The following is an 18,818-nucleotide window of genomic DNA, read 5'->3' on the forward strand; positions in this document are numbered from 1 at the left end:
TCACAGTATTTTCTATTTCCCGTTCTCATCTTTGGCTTTCCAAAATTCAGTGCTGCTACAAGCCCAGCCAAATTAGTGTTGTGTTCTCAGGTGCATAACTGCTGTGGAGAGCCTGGTGGTTGCTGTTGTGCTGTACCTTGCAATACAGACTGCCAAATTCAAGACAGCACTAAAGGAATCTTATCCTATTGAGCCTTTGACACTCAAAGAAAAATCTGAAATGCAAATCCTCTTTCTTCATTTGCATTTCTTGTTACTTTCAAAAATAATTTCTAACTTGGGTTTAACAATAGCTTTTAGTGCAACGTTTGTTCAGTTCCAGCCTCTCCTTTCTATAGCTTATGAATCCTCTGAAATCTTCGTGTTATTCATCCACGACCATTCTGATTTCACTTTAAGGATTCTCCTCAGAGGTATGTGGTCTGTGTGCCTGTCTCAAAGGCAGAAATCTAGCTCTTCACACAATAATTCACTGTCTGGTATTTATGACTCAGATGGATTCATGAAATGAAGATTTATTTTTCTTACAGTTGTCGCTCCCTAGTTTGAATCTTAAACTTGAAAGAGCTTTATTTATTTTTATACTTTAAAGTGTACAGGACTGAGGTTTTGATTGAATATTGTATACATCAGAGATTATAATATATGCCAGATATAAGATTATTATTACCTATGCTTACTAGTTTTGGCTCTTGTACTTGAAGCCCTTCAAATTTAATCCTCCTAGCTCAAATAAAAATATCAAGCTTAACTAAAATCAACTTCTTTGAAGTTATGCTAGTGCAGAAAGTGTGATCATAGTACATGGGGAAACATGTTTTGTTCCTGCTCACATAGGTGAGTTTAAAAAGTAGTCCAACCATTCACTTTAGAATGATAATAACTATAAAAATCTCCAACCAAAATTTCTAGGAAACACCAATGGAAAAAGGTGAAATTTAACTTAAAAGATGCTTTAAAAATGTAAGAAATTGGGTGGTTGCTTTTGCTGACTCTTTTGGCCTGAAGGTTCACTGCTCATTTGATTGGTGGCTTTTGAAGCCACAAAGTCACAGAACAGAGTTTATAAGTGTTGATTTCTTTGTTCCTGTTTACGTGTGTTCGTATTCCTTTAACATAGAAATACAAGGAATGTTGCCTGTGTGGCCAGCTTCAGGAAGATAAGACTGTAAGCATGAAATAGGAGTTGTAGGCTTTGTTAGCCTACAAGTTTGAGTCAGACTTCAGTGGAGAGATGCTTTTTCACTCTGCAGATCTTGGATCAAAGGAATGGAGGCCTGTAGGCCTAGAAGCAGATAGGACCAAAAACAGTAATGCTAAAAATTCCAAACATGCCTCTGCCAATTCCCCACCAATATTTATTCAGATATTGACAATAACTAGATATTAAGAAAACTGAATCATGTTTCCCAGCAGTAGCAGGTGTGGTGAATGGTGACTCCATCTCTGCTGTTTCTGGAACAGGAAGTGCAGTACTGTAGCAGGAAGGCTTGAATGGGTGCCAAGGAAGCCTCTGTCACATTTTGTGTCTCCACATTAGTGCTGACTTAATGTTTCTTGCTGGAAAAACTTCTTGCAACATTTTCAGGGGTACTCATTTTCTGTGTGTCCTTCTTGAGACACATATTGTGTGATTTTCATGTCATGCCACAGCTGACTGTGTTCACTCCCAGCCCAGAGAGCCAGTTGTGTCCTGGGCTGCATCCAGAGCAGCGTGGGCAGCAGGGAGAGGGAGGGGATTCTGCCCCTCTGCTCTGCTCTGGTGAGACCCCACCTGCAGTGCTGCATCCAGCTCTGGGGTCCCAGCACAGGAAGGACATGGACCTGCTGGAGTGAGTCCAGAGGAGGGCCACAAGGTGATCCCAGGGCTGGAGCACCTCTCCTGTGAAGACAGGCCAAAAGAGTTGGGGTTGTTCAGCCTGGAGAACAGAAGGCTCCACAAAGGCTTCTGCAGCCTTCCAGTACCTGAAGGAGACTACAAGAGAGCTGAAAAGGGACTTTTTACAAGTGCATGTATTGATAGGACAAGGGGAAATGGCTTTAAGCTGAAAGAAGGCAGGTTTACATTAGATGTGAGGGGTAGTGAGACACTGGAACAGGTTGTCCAGAGAAGTTGTGAATGCCTCATCCCGGGAAGTGTTCAAGGCCAGATTGGTTGGGTCTCTGAGCAACCTGGTCTAATGGAAGGTGCCCCTGCCCATGGCAGGGGGTTGGAACTCGATTACCTTTAAGGTCCTTTCCAATGCAAGCCATTCTGTGATTCTATGCTGAGCATTCCAAATGCAGTTGAAATAAATGGCGACTGAGGATCTAATCTCTGCAATCTGACTGTAGGCATGTCAGGTTAAATTTAGTCTAGATGTCTCTGGGCCTCAGTTTTCCATTTCTAAAATCAAGCCATACCTCTACTTCACAAAGATTTTGCAAAAAGAAATTCCTTCATGTGTATTACAAGGTTTTGTTTTGTAGAATCGAGCCCAACAGAGAAATCTATAAAGAATTAAATAATTACCCATTTAGCAAACAGTTTGAATAATGTTTAGTAAGTAAAACATGGAACTAGTCTTTGAGCAGGGAGATTAAAATAAAGTAGCCTTATCTTGTCTTATGCAGAAACATTGCTGATAATAGTTATGATGAAGTTATGACGCCTTCATGTCAAAGGAAAAATGAGTTGCACACATAACATTGATCTGTCCTAAATGTTGTTTCACTTAAACTTGCCAATTTTACTTGACTACATTTGAATAAAGAATTTATTTTAAAAGTTTATTTTGAGAGTCACACAATTCAAGAAAAATAGTTTAATTTTTTTTTTTTTTTTTTTTTTTTTTTTTTTTTTTGGCAGTAATGGGGATATTTCACTGTTTTAATGCTGCATTGAAATTGGCTGTTCCTGGGTAAAGAAATAAAAGTGTGAAAATTGTTGAAATTTCATTGAAATTTCATTGAAAAGCAAAATACTTGTAATAGAAATTAAGCTTTTTTCAATGTCAACCATACTAGTCAAGGGTTAAAGAGTAATTTATAGTGTGCTTGAAGACAAGAATTTTTATACATCATTCATGTATCTGATTAAAAACAGCTTAAGAAGTTGGTTAATCTGGAATGGACAAGGAGTTCAAAAAGTCTTAATGCTGGTCAGATAGGATATAACTCAGACATCTAATGCATACTTGTAAGGCTAAGTGGTTTGTCAGTCAAATTGCCAGGGTGTGAAATTATATGAAAATAGGCAAGTAAATACCATTTCTGTGGCAAACAACAAGGTTAACAGGATTTTTTTTGCCCTTGTACCTCTTAGGAAATACAGCTTATTCTCTTTGCCTTTGTTTACACTAGCTACTTCTCAAACTGGAGAATATTTCCAGGGTATTTGGAGAATGTTCAAGATTTTCATTCAAACAAATAAAAGATCTTATTCACAATTAGTAATACAAGTAGTAGAATGTTTTATTTTTCTAAGTGCAATGTTTTCTAGAGATTTCTTGTATCCTGCAAATCCCACTTGAATTTTGATAGCACAGGTTAGAAATACCTGTTGGAGTTCATGCACAAATGTTTATGACTTGATTTAATATGGGCTTTAGCTTATACAAGATACTTGATCTCTTCATATTTGGGTATTATAATTAATGCAGCTTCTCTGAACAAAAAGCAGTATGATCTTGAACCGCCCCTGAAATATCACAGAAACGTGCCATCTTTCTAGTGCTACTCATACAGCATTATCTGTATGCTGTCCCCTACTCCTAAAAACACAAAATGCAGCTCGTATTTTTTTCTCATACAAAAGTAAACATTTCATTAAAATTACTCTGCAGAGAAGAAATCCCTCTTTCCTCTATTAATTCTCAACTATGAAGCCTATAGTGCCAGTTCGTAGTAGCCAGTTTGCTTTCCTGTTAGCTGACTGTGGTTTGCTATTTTGTCTCCTTTTTTTGTTGTATATATCATAGTTACTGCTATTTTCTCATTGTGAGGTGTTCAGCTCGCAGTTTTAGTTGGTGTGTAAGATTTCATTGAATCCTCTTCTAGAAATAAATGTGTTGATTTTACCTCTCCAATGGACAATGTCAGTTTCTGTTGAGAGGTGACTAATCCCAGAAAACTGCCCTTTGCCTTTTCATTCCGTATTGTTTGAAATATTGGATAATACCTTTTTTTTTTAATACTGCTCCTGTAAAAGGAACCAACTCAGCCCTTACGTTTCTATGGTGTATTCATCAAACCACTTCCACTGTCCTGTTTGAATAGTGGTTAGGATGAACAATAATCTGGCCATAGAATTACATATGTGTGTTCGTAGTCTACTGGGAAACAGTTATCAAAATTAAATAAATCTGTATGTAAAGTGTAGGTGATTAAAAAAAAACTCAGAAAAGAGAGCTCAGTAATATATGTATGAAGACAGTGACATATTCAAGATTTAAAATTGACTTTTGTTCATGTCCAGTCTACCAAGCATAACACTTGATAAGTTGTAAAAATCTGCTCCTAAAGTGACTTTGGCTTCAATTAATTTTCTGTTTATTTCTTCCCACTGACTCCAAATGAGTGATTTCTTGTGTGGAATACCACATTATTTATTTTTTGTATTTAAATTTTGGTGAGCTGAATCCCACCATCAGTAGTGCTTGTTTTAAAAATTGTGTTAATGAGTAATGTCTGCTGCTATCAAATTCCTCATGCTCACTTTTCTTTCCATTTCAGAAGTGGTCTCAGTATAATAACAAAAAATTATTCTGTTGTTTTGAATTGATTTTAGTCCTGATTCAGATGGCCATAAAGCATTCTCTTATGACCATGTGTGTTCAGCTCAGTGTAAAAGTGTTGTTTGAATAAGAATCGATTCCTGAAATAGGAAGATTGCATGTTGTAATAGGATTATTTAATCCTCACATACTTTACTGAATGTTTTCTAAAGTACACAATTCCAGATGCACTTATTTTTTTTTTTTAACTGGAGGATCTTTAAGGTCCCTTCCAACCCAAGCCATACTTGTGAATGTTTTTTTAGCAACTTCATTTTTATATTCTATATTAATTCAGTCAAAGCTATTCTCTCTGTTCTTCAGGTTAGATTTAACCCAAATTTTTTAATGAAATCAACAGTGTATTTCATTGCATTTTTTTATTTGCTCCCAGTTTAACCTTTTGGACATTGCTTAGAATAACACGCTGAAATCAGTTTTTAAAGTATTATCAGAGAAGCTTGAGACATTGTTATTCATTGTTTAGTTTTTTCTTATTTGTTTATTTAGAGGCACTGAGTAATTTATCCACTCTTAGAGGATAAAAAGTATTTTAGGCAGAAGACACACTGCAAACCCCTCAGTTATAAATCAGATAACATATGATTTGAAATCTATTTAAAGCAGGCAAATATTTCAGAGACCATTCAAATGGCGTGTGCACTGTATATATTGTACAGAACTCAGGTCATGTAATCACTAATAAATCACATGCAGAAAAAAAGCAGCAGCAGCATACTTTCCCACATCATTGCAGATAAGTTGTCTTCATAAAGCTGAAGTTTCAAGGAAAGGCTGTATGAGTTACGCACTTTCTCACCAGCAGAAAGTGCAGTAGTCCAATACCTCATGAACAGGCCTGCCTGGTGTTCAGGAGAGTGAGAGGAATACAGTTCTGAAATTGTTAACAGCTGCTGTGCTTTGCTTACCCTGCTTCCTTCATTACAGCTTGGCGAACTCATTCCCTCTGCTGTACCTTAGTCCTCTGTGTCTGCGTATGTTTGGGTTTCTGCTGGTGGTTCCACATTTTGCATGCTTTCCTCAGAGTGGAGCAATGTGCTTTCCCATAAGTGCTAAAGGTTATGGGGTCAGCCTCCTACAGGCACTGTGTTCCTGAAAAATGGGAACTTTCTGTTGATGGTAACTCATGTTTTGATGTCATTGTTCTGAATTGTTCTTCATGTTGTAATATTGAGTTAAAATGTACTCCCGTAAGAGTTAGCTTTTCATATTGGGCTGGAAACTCTTCATCTTTGTCTAGCAATTTGTTTTATTATAACCAATGGCTTTTAATTGTACCTCCCATAATGAAGAGCTGACTTAATACACTGTGCTAATCTTGTTATGACTTTAAAAAGGTAAGTAATTTCTCTAACAATTCCTAACAGTCATGGTAAAGTGTTAAAGGGTTTCTCAGTTTTCTTTTTTCATTATTTTTCACATAAATTCTTCACTTGTAGCATGAACTTTTCTTTATGTCTTTTTCTATTTTTCTTGTAAAAAAAAATTTTAGACTGATTTTTATTTGCAGCAAAACATATTATGTAAATTTAAATTAATCCAATTTAGCCAAGCCACTGGGGTTTTTTTTTCAGACCAATCATGACTGATAGATAGAAGCTGTCAGCACAACTCTTTATTTTTCCCATTCCCTTTATTTATTTTTGAGTACTTTATTTCACATTCTATTTACTACTTCAGCCTGTGGGGGAAAGCTTACTCTGCATTCCGGTGTGATGAAGTTATATCTTCAAGAACATAAAATCCAGTTTGCTTAAAATACAGAGTAATGTGAACTGAATGCTTTGGGTTTGGTTCTATTTTGTCTGAACTATGCAGGGGAATGGTACTGGCTGGTAGCCCAGTGTATCTTCTACCAAGATAGATTGGGAGCCAAGAGGCTGTAGCATGGACAAACAATAAATCTATACTTTCCCTGTGAAAGAAAAGACAGCCATAGGTTGTTATTTCTGTAACTACCTGTGAATGAGAAGAATTATAGTAAATACTACTAATAATAACTCTCCCCAGTCATTCATGGTACTATATGCAATGTAGTATGGATTCTTCACTTAACAATAGCTGTGAAAACAATATAGATTTCCTGTAAATGTCACAAATAACAAAGTAGTAAAACACACAAATATTGAATATGATAAAAGGCACTTAAAGCACATGACCCCATTTATAAAAAGCTCCATTGCTGCCAAAACTGTATGTGTTAGGAAACTGGTGGGTTTTATTCAAAATCAGTTTACTGGAGTTTTGATTAAAAATAACATTTAGGATAAGAATGTGCATTCATATTAAAGAGAAGTATTATGTAATAACTAATTTTGATGTCAGTTATGTTAAAACATGGTTTGTATTCTGCAGCTGTGAGCATAGGTTGGGAAACAATCAAGTCTGGCTGATCAAGCCTTTATTTTATTATCATGGATTCCTCTTCCACAGCTGCTTTTAAAATTTGTGGGAAGCAAATTATTTCTCATACTGCATATGTTGCCCATCAGGTGAGTGATAACATGGAAACTTTAGGCTGGGTGTAAGAAATCAAAAAGTAAATATGAAGTCCTCTGTGTGCACAGAATTAAAAAAATGACCTGTAAGAGGCTGTATGTGAAGCCAGCTGTCTTTTGTTACCATTGTCATTTGGACATTTTAAGAGCAAAACTTTGTCAGCACGTTTTTTATATTGCAAGATTTGATCTGCAAATCTCAGCTGCTCTGTTCATTATAAATCTCTTGTTTTTGTCCATACACTAGCTCCACTATAGGTTGGAAGGGCTTAAAGATGAACTGAGGAGGAATAGAGGCTACAACTCGAGAGTAACTATTACTGCTCAAAGGAGCTATTTTCCATTCGCAAACATTGCTTTGCGCTATGGGTTTGGGCTCCTTCTGTTCCTCCACTTTGTTGAAAGACTCTCTCTTGACTTCCATTTTACTTCTTTAGCACTGTCTTTGTCTGCTAACATTTTTCCTCCTTCTCTAGTAGCTTTTATCTGTGTCCTTTGGATCACATATTTTACTTAGTTTGTTTTAGTAGATCGTTTCAAATGTTTGTGTTTTGTATTTTTGGTTTTTTGCCTTTTTCTTTAGGACTATGTTATTTCACTGTATTTCATTCCACAGTTTGCTGAATCGCTTGGTTATTTTGCAGCAGGTCCATTCCTCATTTTCTCTTTTCATGTTTTTCAGTGAAAAATAAGAGAGCCTCTTCCATTTTAAACAGTAGCCTTACACACATAGGCCCATGTCTCCTTTTGCATACACCATCTTCTGCCTTGCAACATCCATCCTGCTTCTCTCTCCCTCTCAAACTGTGCTTCTCTTTCTTTTGTGTTTTCTTTCCTACCATTATATCACCTTTTTGGTCCAGAATTGTTCTTTGGTAAATTATAGTTAAATATTCACTTCTTCCAAAGAGAGTTCATTTTATGCCTTTGAAATCTGGTAAAACAACTCTGGGCCAAATTTGGGCATCATTAATATTTTGTTTGCAGTTTTCTTGTATAGTAGTTTTGGTGGGAAGGAGGGAGGGTGTGGGGTTTTTTCTGTTTGTTTTTGTTAAACAAGAGTTTTTTTCAGGGAAGGACACCATAACCCACTCTAAGTTGCAACATTACTTTCCATAAGTTATTCCATTACAATAAGTAGACCGTGTTGCGCTGTAGAATCCAGTTTTTTTTATGTGAATATCTATTTGGGGCAAGCTGCTGTGGAACAGAAGAAAGAGGTTTAGAAGCTGGGGCACAGTTCATTTCAGCCTTAAATGGTTGTTCCTTTCTGAAGACAGCTTTTGAGGGGTTGGGCATTTACCATTCTTCATCAGTTGTTACATCATACATATTCACTTTCTAGGCAATTTTTCTGTAACTGCAAGTTCAAAGTGAGGTCTGAAAGATAACTGGATTCACTCCTTTGCTTTTGCAGCAGAGACAAATGTTCTGCTGGGAAATTACACTCTCAGCATCACCTGTGCTATTCCACTTCTTTCATTACGTGTCCACAGTTTTACTTTATTAGTGTTCTCATTGAAATTTAAAATACCTTTGTCAAAAAAGTCAAAAAGAGAAGGATTCAATTCTTACAATCTCAGAGGTTTGTCTTCCTGTGAAGTTTATTTTAGCTGGGGTATTGTCCACACAAAATGCTTTTTATTCAAGTGCTGCTAGTTCAGTCAGCTGGCCTGGCAGTAGAATCCATCTGAAAACTTGCAACTTCAGGGTTATTATACATGGTGCTATCTTTCCAAACCTGAGAAGAATTAACAGGAATTGATGCTTCAGTATAGATAAAATCTGAAGTGTGTTGTGTTTACAGGGCTGATACTCTTTAAAAAAACAATTCTTTTTTAAATCTGCATGGTAAACAGAATTGTAAATATCCAGTGTTACTAGAATATTAGATCAATGTGAATTGTCCAATTTCCCTGTAGCCAGACTAATCTATCTGGAATAGCACAGTGTCAGCTAAGCATCAAGGAAGAGGATTTGTTGAGAAACCATGTCATTCTCACACAGTTACTTTTTAAAGTAGAATTCCACCATACAATTCATACTGAACATAGCATTTCTTTTAACCAAATAGGAACAGCTGAGTAAATTTATCTGGCTCCAGCCAGGAGCCATTTATACAATTGTGAGTTGCTTATACAATTGTGAAAAATTCATATTAAACATCTTCAGAATCAACACAATTGAAACCGAATATTTTAAACTCTCTACAATACCTGAAAATAGCAACAGTAGAATTTTCAATCAGGTCATATAGTTATGTTAGTATTCTGTCTAATCATCAAATAGGACCTAGATTCAGAGCTACTGTAATTACAACTGTGTAAGAAAATGTGGGTTTTCTGTTGAAAACTGATGCTTAACACGTAATTTTAAGCACTGTTATTTGATTTTTCTCTCCTACTGTCCTTAGGCCATCTTGTTTCTTATGGGAGGGGTGTGGAATCAAATTGCTTGTATCAGATTCTGACCATCAGCTTACTACTCTTCTGGTTAAATATACTTACCTCATGCAAAATATGTAAGAATGTTGCTGAAAATATGTATAGCCTCTGTCTTAGATCCCAGGAGCTTGCCCATTTTATCTCTGTATTTTGCATTCTTGTTAACTTCTGTAGCTCATAGACTCTGTGCTCTCTCTGCAGGTCCAGTCTAGGTGCAGCAGCAAAGAGAACATCCTCAGAGCAAGTAAGTACAGAAACTTTCTACCTCTGTTGAGAAACTAAGACTTCTCAGAAGACAGCAAGTGATAGTCAGATCAGAAGTGGGACTAAGTGGGTTTGCAGAAGAAATTTAATAACTTAAGGCAGTGAAATCCAGTCCAAAGGTAAAACTGTAAATAGCTCATAGTGTTCATGTATCAATGGAGAATCACCCTGTAATTTATTCTTCCAAGTTGTTTTTTTAATGACGTGGAGGTCTGTGTTGTTTGTGAGGTTTTGTTGTAAATGATCACGTGTGTGCAGGTTTTATGGGCAAGAATTAGCACTCCAAGACAATGAAAATGGAAGTTCTCAAATTAAATATACTTTTTTTTTTTCATACTTGAACATGAATTTGAATGTTGGATTACATAGAACCAAACAAAAAAATGCAAAGGTTAAGAATTGACATTTGATCCAAGTGATGTGTTGTTTAATTCGCGCAATTCTTTTTCTTTGTGTTGTGGGAGTCTTTTCTAGTCTAAAATTTGATCCACCCTGTGTGTGTATATATATATGTATAATGACAGGAATAGGAAGTTGTTTTGGTGATAAAAGAGAAGGCTGTCAAGAATTTTCTACCTTATGCAACCAATTGAATTAGCTGCTTCAAAGCCAGAGGATTATTTTGTCATACAAAATGCAGCTTAATGTAAGTAGTTATTTTTAGAGCTATCTGACATTTCACATTAGTGAAAGATAACTTGGTAAAGTCTGAGGAGTTGTTTAATGTCATTTGCTTGTAATTAAAGTACCATTCAGTAATTTTAGAACTTAAAAAAAGTCATTGTTTATCTCTGGGTCTGTTTAAACATGTGATACCTCTAATAGAAGAGTTAGCATTTGTTTGTAGGAAGAAATAGGAGAGAGAGAGGTTAGTAGTTGCACCAGCATCTTTCTTTCTTCATTAAGGTTATTCATGCTAATGTTAACCTAAAGGGCCTCTATTTTCTTGGCTTTTCTTGCAGAAATAATGAGTGTTACTTTTGGTGTTGGAAAAAAGATGTCAGAATTTAGGGGATTTTATCTATTTTCCAAAAAATCTATGTTGGAGAATGTATTTCTCAGAAGATTTTAACAGAACCTTAGTCTTAAGCAAATGACTTGCATTAGGGACAGACTTGCGAATCTGAAGGTTGCTCTCTGGGGACCATTCAAAGCATTCAAAACAGTGAATTCTGTCACTTTTTAAGGGTTGAAGAGGCGAAATGTGAGTTTTTGAAGTAGCTAACTGAGTTTTAAGTGACAGTGAAACTACTGGTAGTAGCAATAAAAACAGCTAGTGGCAATACCATAAAGGTTGTTTACTGCCACACAGTTCCCTCAGCTTTCATTGCTGTGATATATTTTTTCTTAGCATCTTCCTTCGTATTTTCCAACTTAAAACAAAACATCAGGAAAATGTTTTTTGCATATATTGTGTGGAATCTGCTGGGCCCGCAGGAATGACAGTGCTGCTAAAGCAGGGTTTCTCTATGCAGAGGTGGGTATGGGAAGTTTGTATTTCACAAATGCTTTCGTTTTCCTCTTTAATGGTGTTGTTAACAAAAAACAGGCATAATAACTGGAAATGTAAGCTTGCTAAAGAGATCCCTGTTGTTAAAACCAGGAATGCAGTTTTTCCATTAGTTACACTTTCCTCTTAAAATAGTTTAGTTTGGATCATTTCTCCCTAGTTTGCTTATGAGAAAGCTAGGTTTAAGAGTGCGCAAAGTCTTAATGTAGTTAGAAAATGTCTCATCAGTTGTTTCTCTCTTCCTCAGAATGTCAACTGCTATCTTAAGGAAAGGAATTAAGTCAATTAAAAATTATTTGTGCTTGACAGATTCACAGTGCCTGCTTTTATCATCCTGTTACCTTCTAAATACGCACAAAGAGATTGTTCAAAAAATTTCTTCCAGAATCATTCCTGGAAGAATTAGGTGGGCAGTTTTACTTGTCTCTACTTCTTCCTCTGAAAGATAGTTACTGTGTTAATAGCAAAAATAATTAGTGAACAATCTCTCACATAAAAAGGCAAGCATGTGTTAGTGCTGAACAAGTTTTTTATATACAGATTAATTAAGAAGCCTTGTCTTCTGAAGGAAGGACTTAGACTCCATGATTGTTGTGCTATTTTTTACTTACTTTTAATTAGAAGACTACACTTAAAGCAATAATCTGGTTTTTTTGCAGAATCTGGAGGCAGATGTGCAACAACAAATTAGATATTTATGTAGTGACTGCAAAGCAAAATCGTCAATAAAAATTAGTTTCTATTATTTGTTAATGCTTTCTGTATTGTGTTACTTAGGAATATCATTACATAACACATATAGAACATCATCTACTTTGGCTCTCATAAATACCTTCTTGTTCTAGGTAAATCCTTTCAAGATACTCTGCAGTTGTAATTGTCTTCATCTTTTGGTTTTTATCTGTTACTCTTGTTTATGTATTCCTGCAATAGTTCTCTCTTCAGTTGCTTATCTTCATTTTCAAAATCCTTCAAAGCTTGTTGTCCCCTTGTTTAATCTCTCAGTAAGTATCATGGATTCAAACATGCTGTTGGCTTCATTTTCAAACAACTTCTGTCATATTTTCTCCCTACCTGTCCCTCACACTTGGGAAAAGTAAGCTTTCCTTAAGTTGTCCTACTGCCTTCACTCTAATCATACATTTAAACAACACTTTGCTATGGTGACAACAAAATCTTGTCAATTGGTAGGATGCCCACTAGCCGGAGACACTGTCTGCTGTCTTGACTGCCCAGTGGTTTAATTGTGCTCTATCTTCCTTTTGAACCTTTTGACTCCCATCTCGCTCTTGGATTGTAGGTTCACTGGCACACTTTATCTGTGTATGGCACAGAGCATGTTGAGATGTTTGTGCAGAACAGAATGGAGTGAATTGTCTTGAGTTCATAGAACTGAGTTAGTCTCAGAGTATCATCATCAGTGTAAAATACTGCATCACCTTGAAGGGTTTCTAGTTTAGATTAACCAATCTTTTCATGTTCATCAAGACTTCTGGTATGTTCTTGATTATAAATAAGAATATACACTCTCTTGATTCTAGTTGAATACAGTGTCTGACATGAAAGCTCAGTAGTGATAACTAACTAATTTAATTTGCTCCAAAGTGCCATATTAGTTTCAGTAAAATCGTTTAAATGAACATCACTACCTGAATCTGCTCATTGTAGCACACATAAACTTGCTTCTTTCTCATTGCAGGTCACAGTGCTGTTGACATTACCAAGGTAGCGAGAAGACATCGCATGTCTCCATTCCCATTGACATCTATGGACAAGGCCTTCATCACAGTTCTGGAGATGACCCCAGTGCTTGGAACAGAAATCATCAATTACAGAGGTATTTTAAGTTGGATTCTTCGTGAGCATCAAGGCTAGGCATTATCTGGGAGATTGTTCTTGATACATAACAAAACTATGACAGGAAATAACGCTGAAAAGTGAACCTAAAGTAGGTAGGGAAGCAGAAACCTCCTCCAGGGGTTCTTCCAGATTGTCCAAAAGTAAGGTGGTGAGCAAAGAGATTGTGGAACTGTAAACCTCAAGAGGCAAAAACATTTAGGACATTGGTGTGCTACAGACAGCAGAGAGATATCAATGGTTTCTGAATGGAATATTCTGTCTTCTGCCTTGGAATTTCAAAGTTTTCATGCTCTTTGCCAAATCTTTGTGCTACCAGAAGCCTTCAAGATGTCTTCATACTGACATACCGATTTAGCAGACTATATGTAATATCACACTTGTGCATTTAGTGACTCCAAGCAGAGTTCAGTGCTCCCCTGTGCCTTGGCAGCACAGTTTCTGAGAAGATGCTCCATATCCTCCATTCAGAACAGCACCAATACTGGATCAACAAGGAATATGCATAATACACCCTGCACTTTCATAATGGTGTGCAGATTAGAAGAAGGCATTAAGGCATAAATGCCTAAGCATAACTATTGTGCCTTTTTGGGTAGCTGTCAGTTAAATGTCTTCGCTAAGACAGCCCTTTGTGAACAATATGATGAGCTGCAGGGTTGGGTACATTCAGTCCAAATAAATGCTATGTATGCAACACTGAATTCCTGAAATAAAGGATGAAAGACTGGCATCTGCCTCCCTGAAAAATAAGCACATCATATATTTATTTTGGTATGTCAGATACAGTTATGGTACTGCAGGATTATGATTCTTCTTTGCATAAAAGAAGTTTTGATTCTAATTCCAGAACATATGTATTGTTATTCCTGGCACTCTTATTCTTTCAAAAATAATGAACTGAGTCTGCTGAGTCACCATAGTTTTGACTCTCTTCCCTCTCACCCAAAACACAAGTGTTAGATCCATGGTAACATTAATAGAGACAGATTCTTGATTTAATGTTCACATAATTGTACCAACAATTCCTTCATATTTTTGCACTGTAGTGCAAAATTTTGTCTTGCAATTTATTTTTAAAGTAGTATACACTTATTTTAGCACTGTAAGATTTCCAAGTATGTAGTATGAAATTTCAGGATTGAGCCTATAAGAGACAGCCTTAAGGACATGTCTGTGTCTGTGATACTGCAAATTCAATTCTCTTAATCTACAGATACAAATATCAAGATGGAAATGCACTTTCAGAACATTATGATGAACACTTTCAGTGATCATCATAATGTTATAGACATACATAGGATTGTTTTGTATAGGCATATGTGTGTGTGTGCACATGTATGTGTTTGATAAAAGATGTTAATTTTGAAGAATGCAATTCATTAAAAACCAGTTTTTCATGTAGCTACGGGTTTATTTATTTTTCTGTTCATATACATCTAATTTCAGAAAATAATAAGAAGTAGTCCTGGAGGTCTGAAACTGGATTCAGAAAAGCACTATTGTGCTGTGTCTGTTTTCTTTGTGAGTTTGTGTCTTGATTTAACACTGAGCTTCTGAAAACTATCTTTCAGGAGTACTGTTTCTCCCTAAGGAAAGTGAAATGTGTAAAATTCTAGGAGTGCTAATTGCCTAATTAATTTAACCTGATTTAGTTACACTACTAAACATATTTCATAGCATTCATCCTGATAAATAAAGCTGCTGAATGTTATTCTGTACAGATACCCAGTACAGTCCTGATTTTATTCTTGATTAAGTCAAGGTATACTGTATCACAGATCTATCTATTCTCTCCTAACATGAGGAGAGGATTATTAAAGTTATCTTTTGAAACATGTCTTTCATGCTGGTGTGTTGCTCAGTGACTGTATAGGTTATTTAACCTCTTTCATATTTAAAAAACAGAAATGTCATAAACCAAAAGCATCTGAAGCATGGTTCTCACCTGCCATCATCGATATCTTGCATGAAGCCCCCAATTAGCCTTTTATTCCAAATAAATGAGATTACCTGAATATAGCTCTGTGGGCACATAAGGTTAAGTTTTTAGACAACATGATTATGATTATTCTTCTGAAACTAAGAAGAGACAGCGGTTTAATTGATAATAAAATTGTAATGCAGAAGCAATCTACATTTTATGGGCTGAAGCCCGAGAACAGCACATTTATTTTGGTCTAGTCCAAGAGCCTAAGTGAATGTTTTGATAGCATTGACTTTTCATGTCATGCTGAAGTGCTACCAGGGCAATATTTACAAAATCCATCACCTCCTAGTACAAGATCTGCCTTATGGCTGTGCCCCAGAGAAATCAAAGTTCTTCACAGAACTGTACCAGTTTCACCACCTAAGCTTAGCAAATACCCACATTTGAAAAGTGACTTTAATAATTTTCCATTTTGTGTTAGAAGGCTGTGAGCTTCACAAGGGACAGTTTGATGACATTAAAATAATTCAGAACATCTTTCTGAATTACAATTAATCAAAATAAGGTCAAACTGTATTTTTAGGATAATTTCTTAAATAAGAGAGAGTATAAAGGTACTCAAGATTGTCCTCTAGTTGCTGACTTGCTTCATTTTAAATGCCTAAGGCTACTTCAACAAACAATTCTTACCTTTTTCTTCTTATAATGAAACTCATTCCCATTACTGGCTAGCCATTTATTCCTTTCAAATATTGCATGGCAGTATGCCAAGAACATACTGTTCAACTTTGCTCTAATTGGTGTGATTTTGCATGCAGACACAAAGCAGAAGGAAGGCACAACTTGCCTGCTAAAATTAGAAGTATCACTTTTGTATGAGATTCTATGTATCTGTGAACAAAGGATGTTTTTACTAGGCCTTTGATAGCTGCCTTTTCTGTGCTATAATTTAAATGTATGTGTCTGCATTCCTTTACTCAGTATAAGTGTACAAGCTTTTGTGAGCTTTCTAATGACTTCTGTATTGTGTATCACAGGCACTGATACACAGGTTTGCACGGGTGAATTAATGGCCATCACAAAAGTGCTTTTCTAGTTGCTTTAATGGGTTTCAGCAGCATTTTCATGGCAATGGTTATTTCAGCAATGCAGCATGAATATTGACTTCAGGCTCAAAGTTGATACATATGGATATGAGTACAATGATGTTGTAGTTATGATAATTAATTGCTAACTAAATCCCTTTGAGTTAATAAGCAAAATATAATTTTCATTATAATACCACTTCATTGGAGCTGAACATTTTCAAATCGAGTAGGTGCACTTTTTAACAAAACCTGTCCATTTAGTGTGTGGCACTAGCTCTTCTGCCTTCCCTGGGAATCCAGAACCATACTGATTTCCCTGTCTGTAAAATAAGAAACACACTTTATGCACTTTTCTTTTTTGGCACATCTCAAAGATCATAATCTCTAAAGTACATATCCATGCAAATTCTCCTGGCAGAAATAATCCTGCATCCTCTCACTCCGTCATTCTTTCAGCTGGATGTTGCCTTCCTGTGCCACAGTGCACCGTAGGAGCAGTGGCTTCTATTATGAGCAGGGCTTCCCTTCTTCTACTTAGGCATACTGGAATCAAGCCAATCTCAGTAGTTCTGACCCATGTGTCCCTTCCCAGTATATCTAATCACACATGTAATAAATCTGCTTTCCCTCTCACACCGTATCAAGGGGTAAGTTACATGTTTTCCACTCTGTTCTATATCATACTAAAAAAAAGCTCTTGCTGGTGCCATAAATGTATCAGCCACTTGACTGAGGGAGAAGTAATTCATATTAGTCTCTACAGGGAGGCTGAGACAAATTACAGCTCATCAGTCATAGTTGCTAAGTGTAGAGAAAGAGTATGTTTGAAACAGCTATTAAAATATTTAGAACTATAACAGTGTAAATTTACATAAATAATTCTGTCACTTATGTGCACTCACCTTCCATTAAGCAGAAATGCTCTCAGTGATTAGGTGAAGCTAATCTATTGCAAAACTTCTTTGTCAATTTATGAAAACTTGTCCATCGTTGCCATTCTCAATTCATCACCTCTCACCTTTTGTGCACAGGATTCACTTTTGAAAAGTCATTTTAAAAGTTTTTAAAAAAGAAGTTTAATAGAAATTCAAATAAAGGAAAATAAAGAAAATACATATGTTTAAGAGATGTTAGGGGGAAAAATTGTCCTGAAGAAACAAATACTTGTTTTTCTGTCTGATCCTTAATCAGAGCTATCACCTTTGGGTTTGGGTACTTGGTATTCAAATCTATTGTGAGCAATTTCACTATAACCAGGAGCACAGACTTCAACAAATCCTTTATCACTACTTTCAGACTCCATTCTTTTTTCCTTTATGTAGAGTCAAAAATCAAAAGCCGGAGAGATCTCTATGTCCCATACACATACATTTCACCTCTTGGGAGCACACTGTTGTTAACTTCGTTTCCCCCTTTCACTCACTGTAATGACACAGAGCATCGTCTTTTCTTTTTTCTCTAGATGGAATGGGCCGAGTCCTTGCTCAAGATGTATATGCAAAAGATAATCTGCCACCATTTCCAGCATCAGTAAAAGATGGTTACGCTGTCAGAGGTAAACACTCTCTTTGTGGACATGAAGTACAGTGTCTACCACTTTGTAGCATGTTAATTCATCTGGTTTGGATCCATCAGGGGTTATTTTGGTTTAGATTTGATACAGATCATTGCTGAGGTCACAGTTATATAAAATGCAACTGTCTTGAAGGAAGGCCATAAAGCTGAGCTCAGATCTTTTAAGTGGATACATGTGTACACAAGCAAATGTGCATCCAGGTGTGCTCCTAGATGTGGATCTCTGTTCCTCATGTGTTCCTTGGAAACATTTAAAATTCAGGAAAATAACAGAACATCTTTTTCTGAATTACAGATTCATCTTCTATTCCTCTGTTGTAGATTTAATGAGGATTTTCTTACATATCTTGTTACAGATAGTAATTGTTACAGATACTGATTGCATCAGAGAATTTTCAAAAAACTTACCGGAATGTTCTCTTACAGACACATCTCAAAAGAAGAGGTTCTTACTTTAAAAATATTGCTGCTGACATATATAAATAAAATTAGTTGTATGACTTTATTCATTGCAAGCAACGAATGTGGTTTCCCAAGAGACCTGAATTCATACTCTGCTTTGCCAGTAGGTGCTGTATCATTTTGAGCCAGTTGCTTCTCTGTGCAGCAGTTTTTCCCTTTGTAAAGTAAGAACAATGATGCTCACCTCATATATCTATGAAGGAAATTTAAAATATACAGAATTGAACATTATACTAGTAGTGATTTAATTCTGGTAGTGGTTGAATCATCACAAGACCATGTTGAAACTTGTACGCAATAGCTAACTTTCTTCTAGGGACATTAAAATATCTTTTTTGTTACTGGCAGCTGAAACCATGGCAAGCAACTGCCCATGAAATAGACTGTCTGCAGACTCATGCAATGGATGTAATCT

At 36.1% G+C, this 18,818-nt stretch overlaps 1 protein-coding gene across 23 annotated transcripts in view; it reads left to right on the top strand.

Moving 5' to 3' along the window:
* Window positions 1-18,818, top strand: part of GPHN (gephyrin) — a 283,847-nt gene that overhangs the window by 222,800 nt on the left and 42,229 nt on the right. For 12 of the 23 annotated variants that reach the window (XM_039552422.1, XM_039552425.1, XM_039552427.1 and 9 more), the window contains 4 exons: window positions 7,521-7,583; window positions 9,919-9,961; window positions 13,191-13,328; window positions 17,829-17,921. In XM_039552422.1, the coding sequence (XP_039408356.1) occupies window positions 7,521-7,583; window positions 9,919-9,961; window positions 13,191-13,328; window positions 17,829-17,921 (337 nt within the window). The remainder of the gene's footprint in view (window positions 1-7,520; window positions 7,584-9,918; window positions 9,962-13,190; window positions 13,329-17,828; window positions 17,922-18,818) is intronic. The other 11 variants (XM_039552426.1, XM_039552429.1, XM_039552433.1 and 8 more) reach the window with 1 other exon arrangement.

The sequence above is a fragment of the Corvus cornix genome, chromosome 5 (genome assembly GCF_000738735.6).
Source record: "Corvus cornix cornix isolate S_Up_H32 chromosome 5, ASM73873v5, whole genome shotgun sequence".
Lineage (NCBI taxonomy): Eukaryota > Metazoa > Chordata > Aves > Passeriformes > Corvidae > Corvus > Corvus cornix.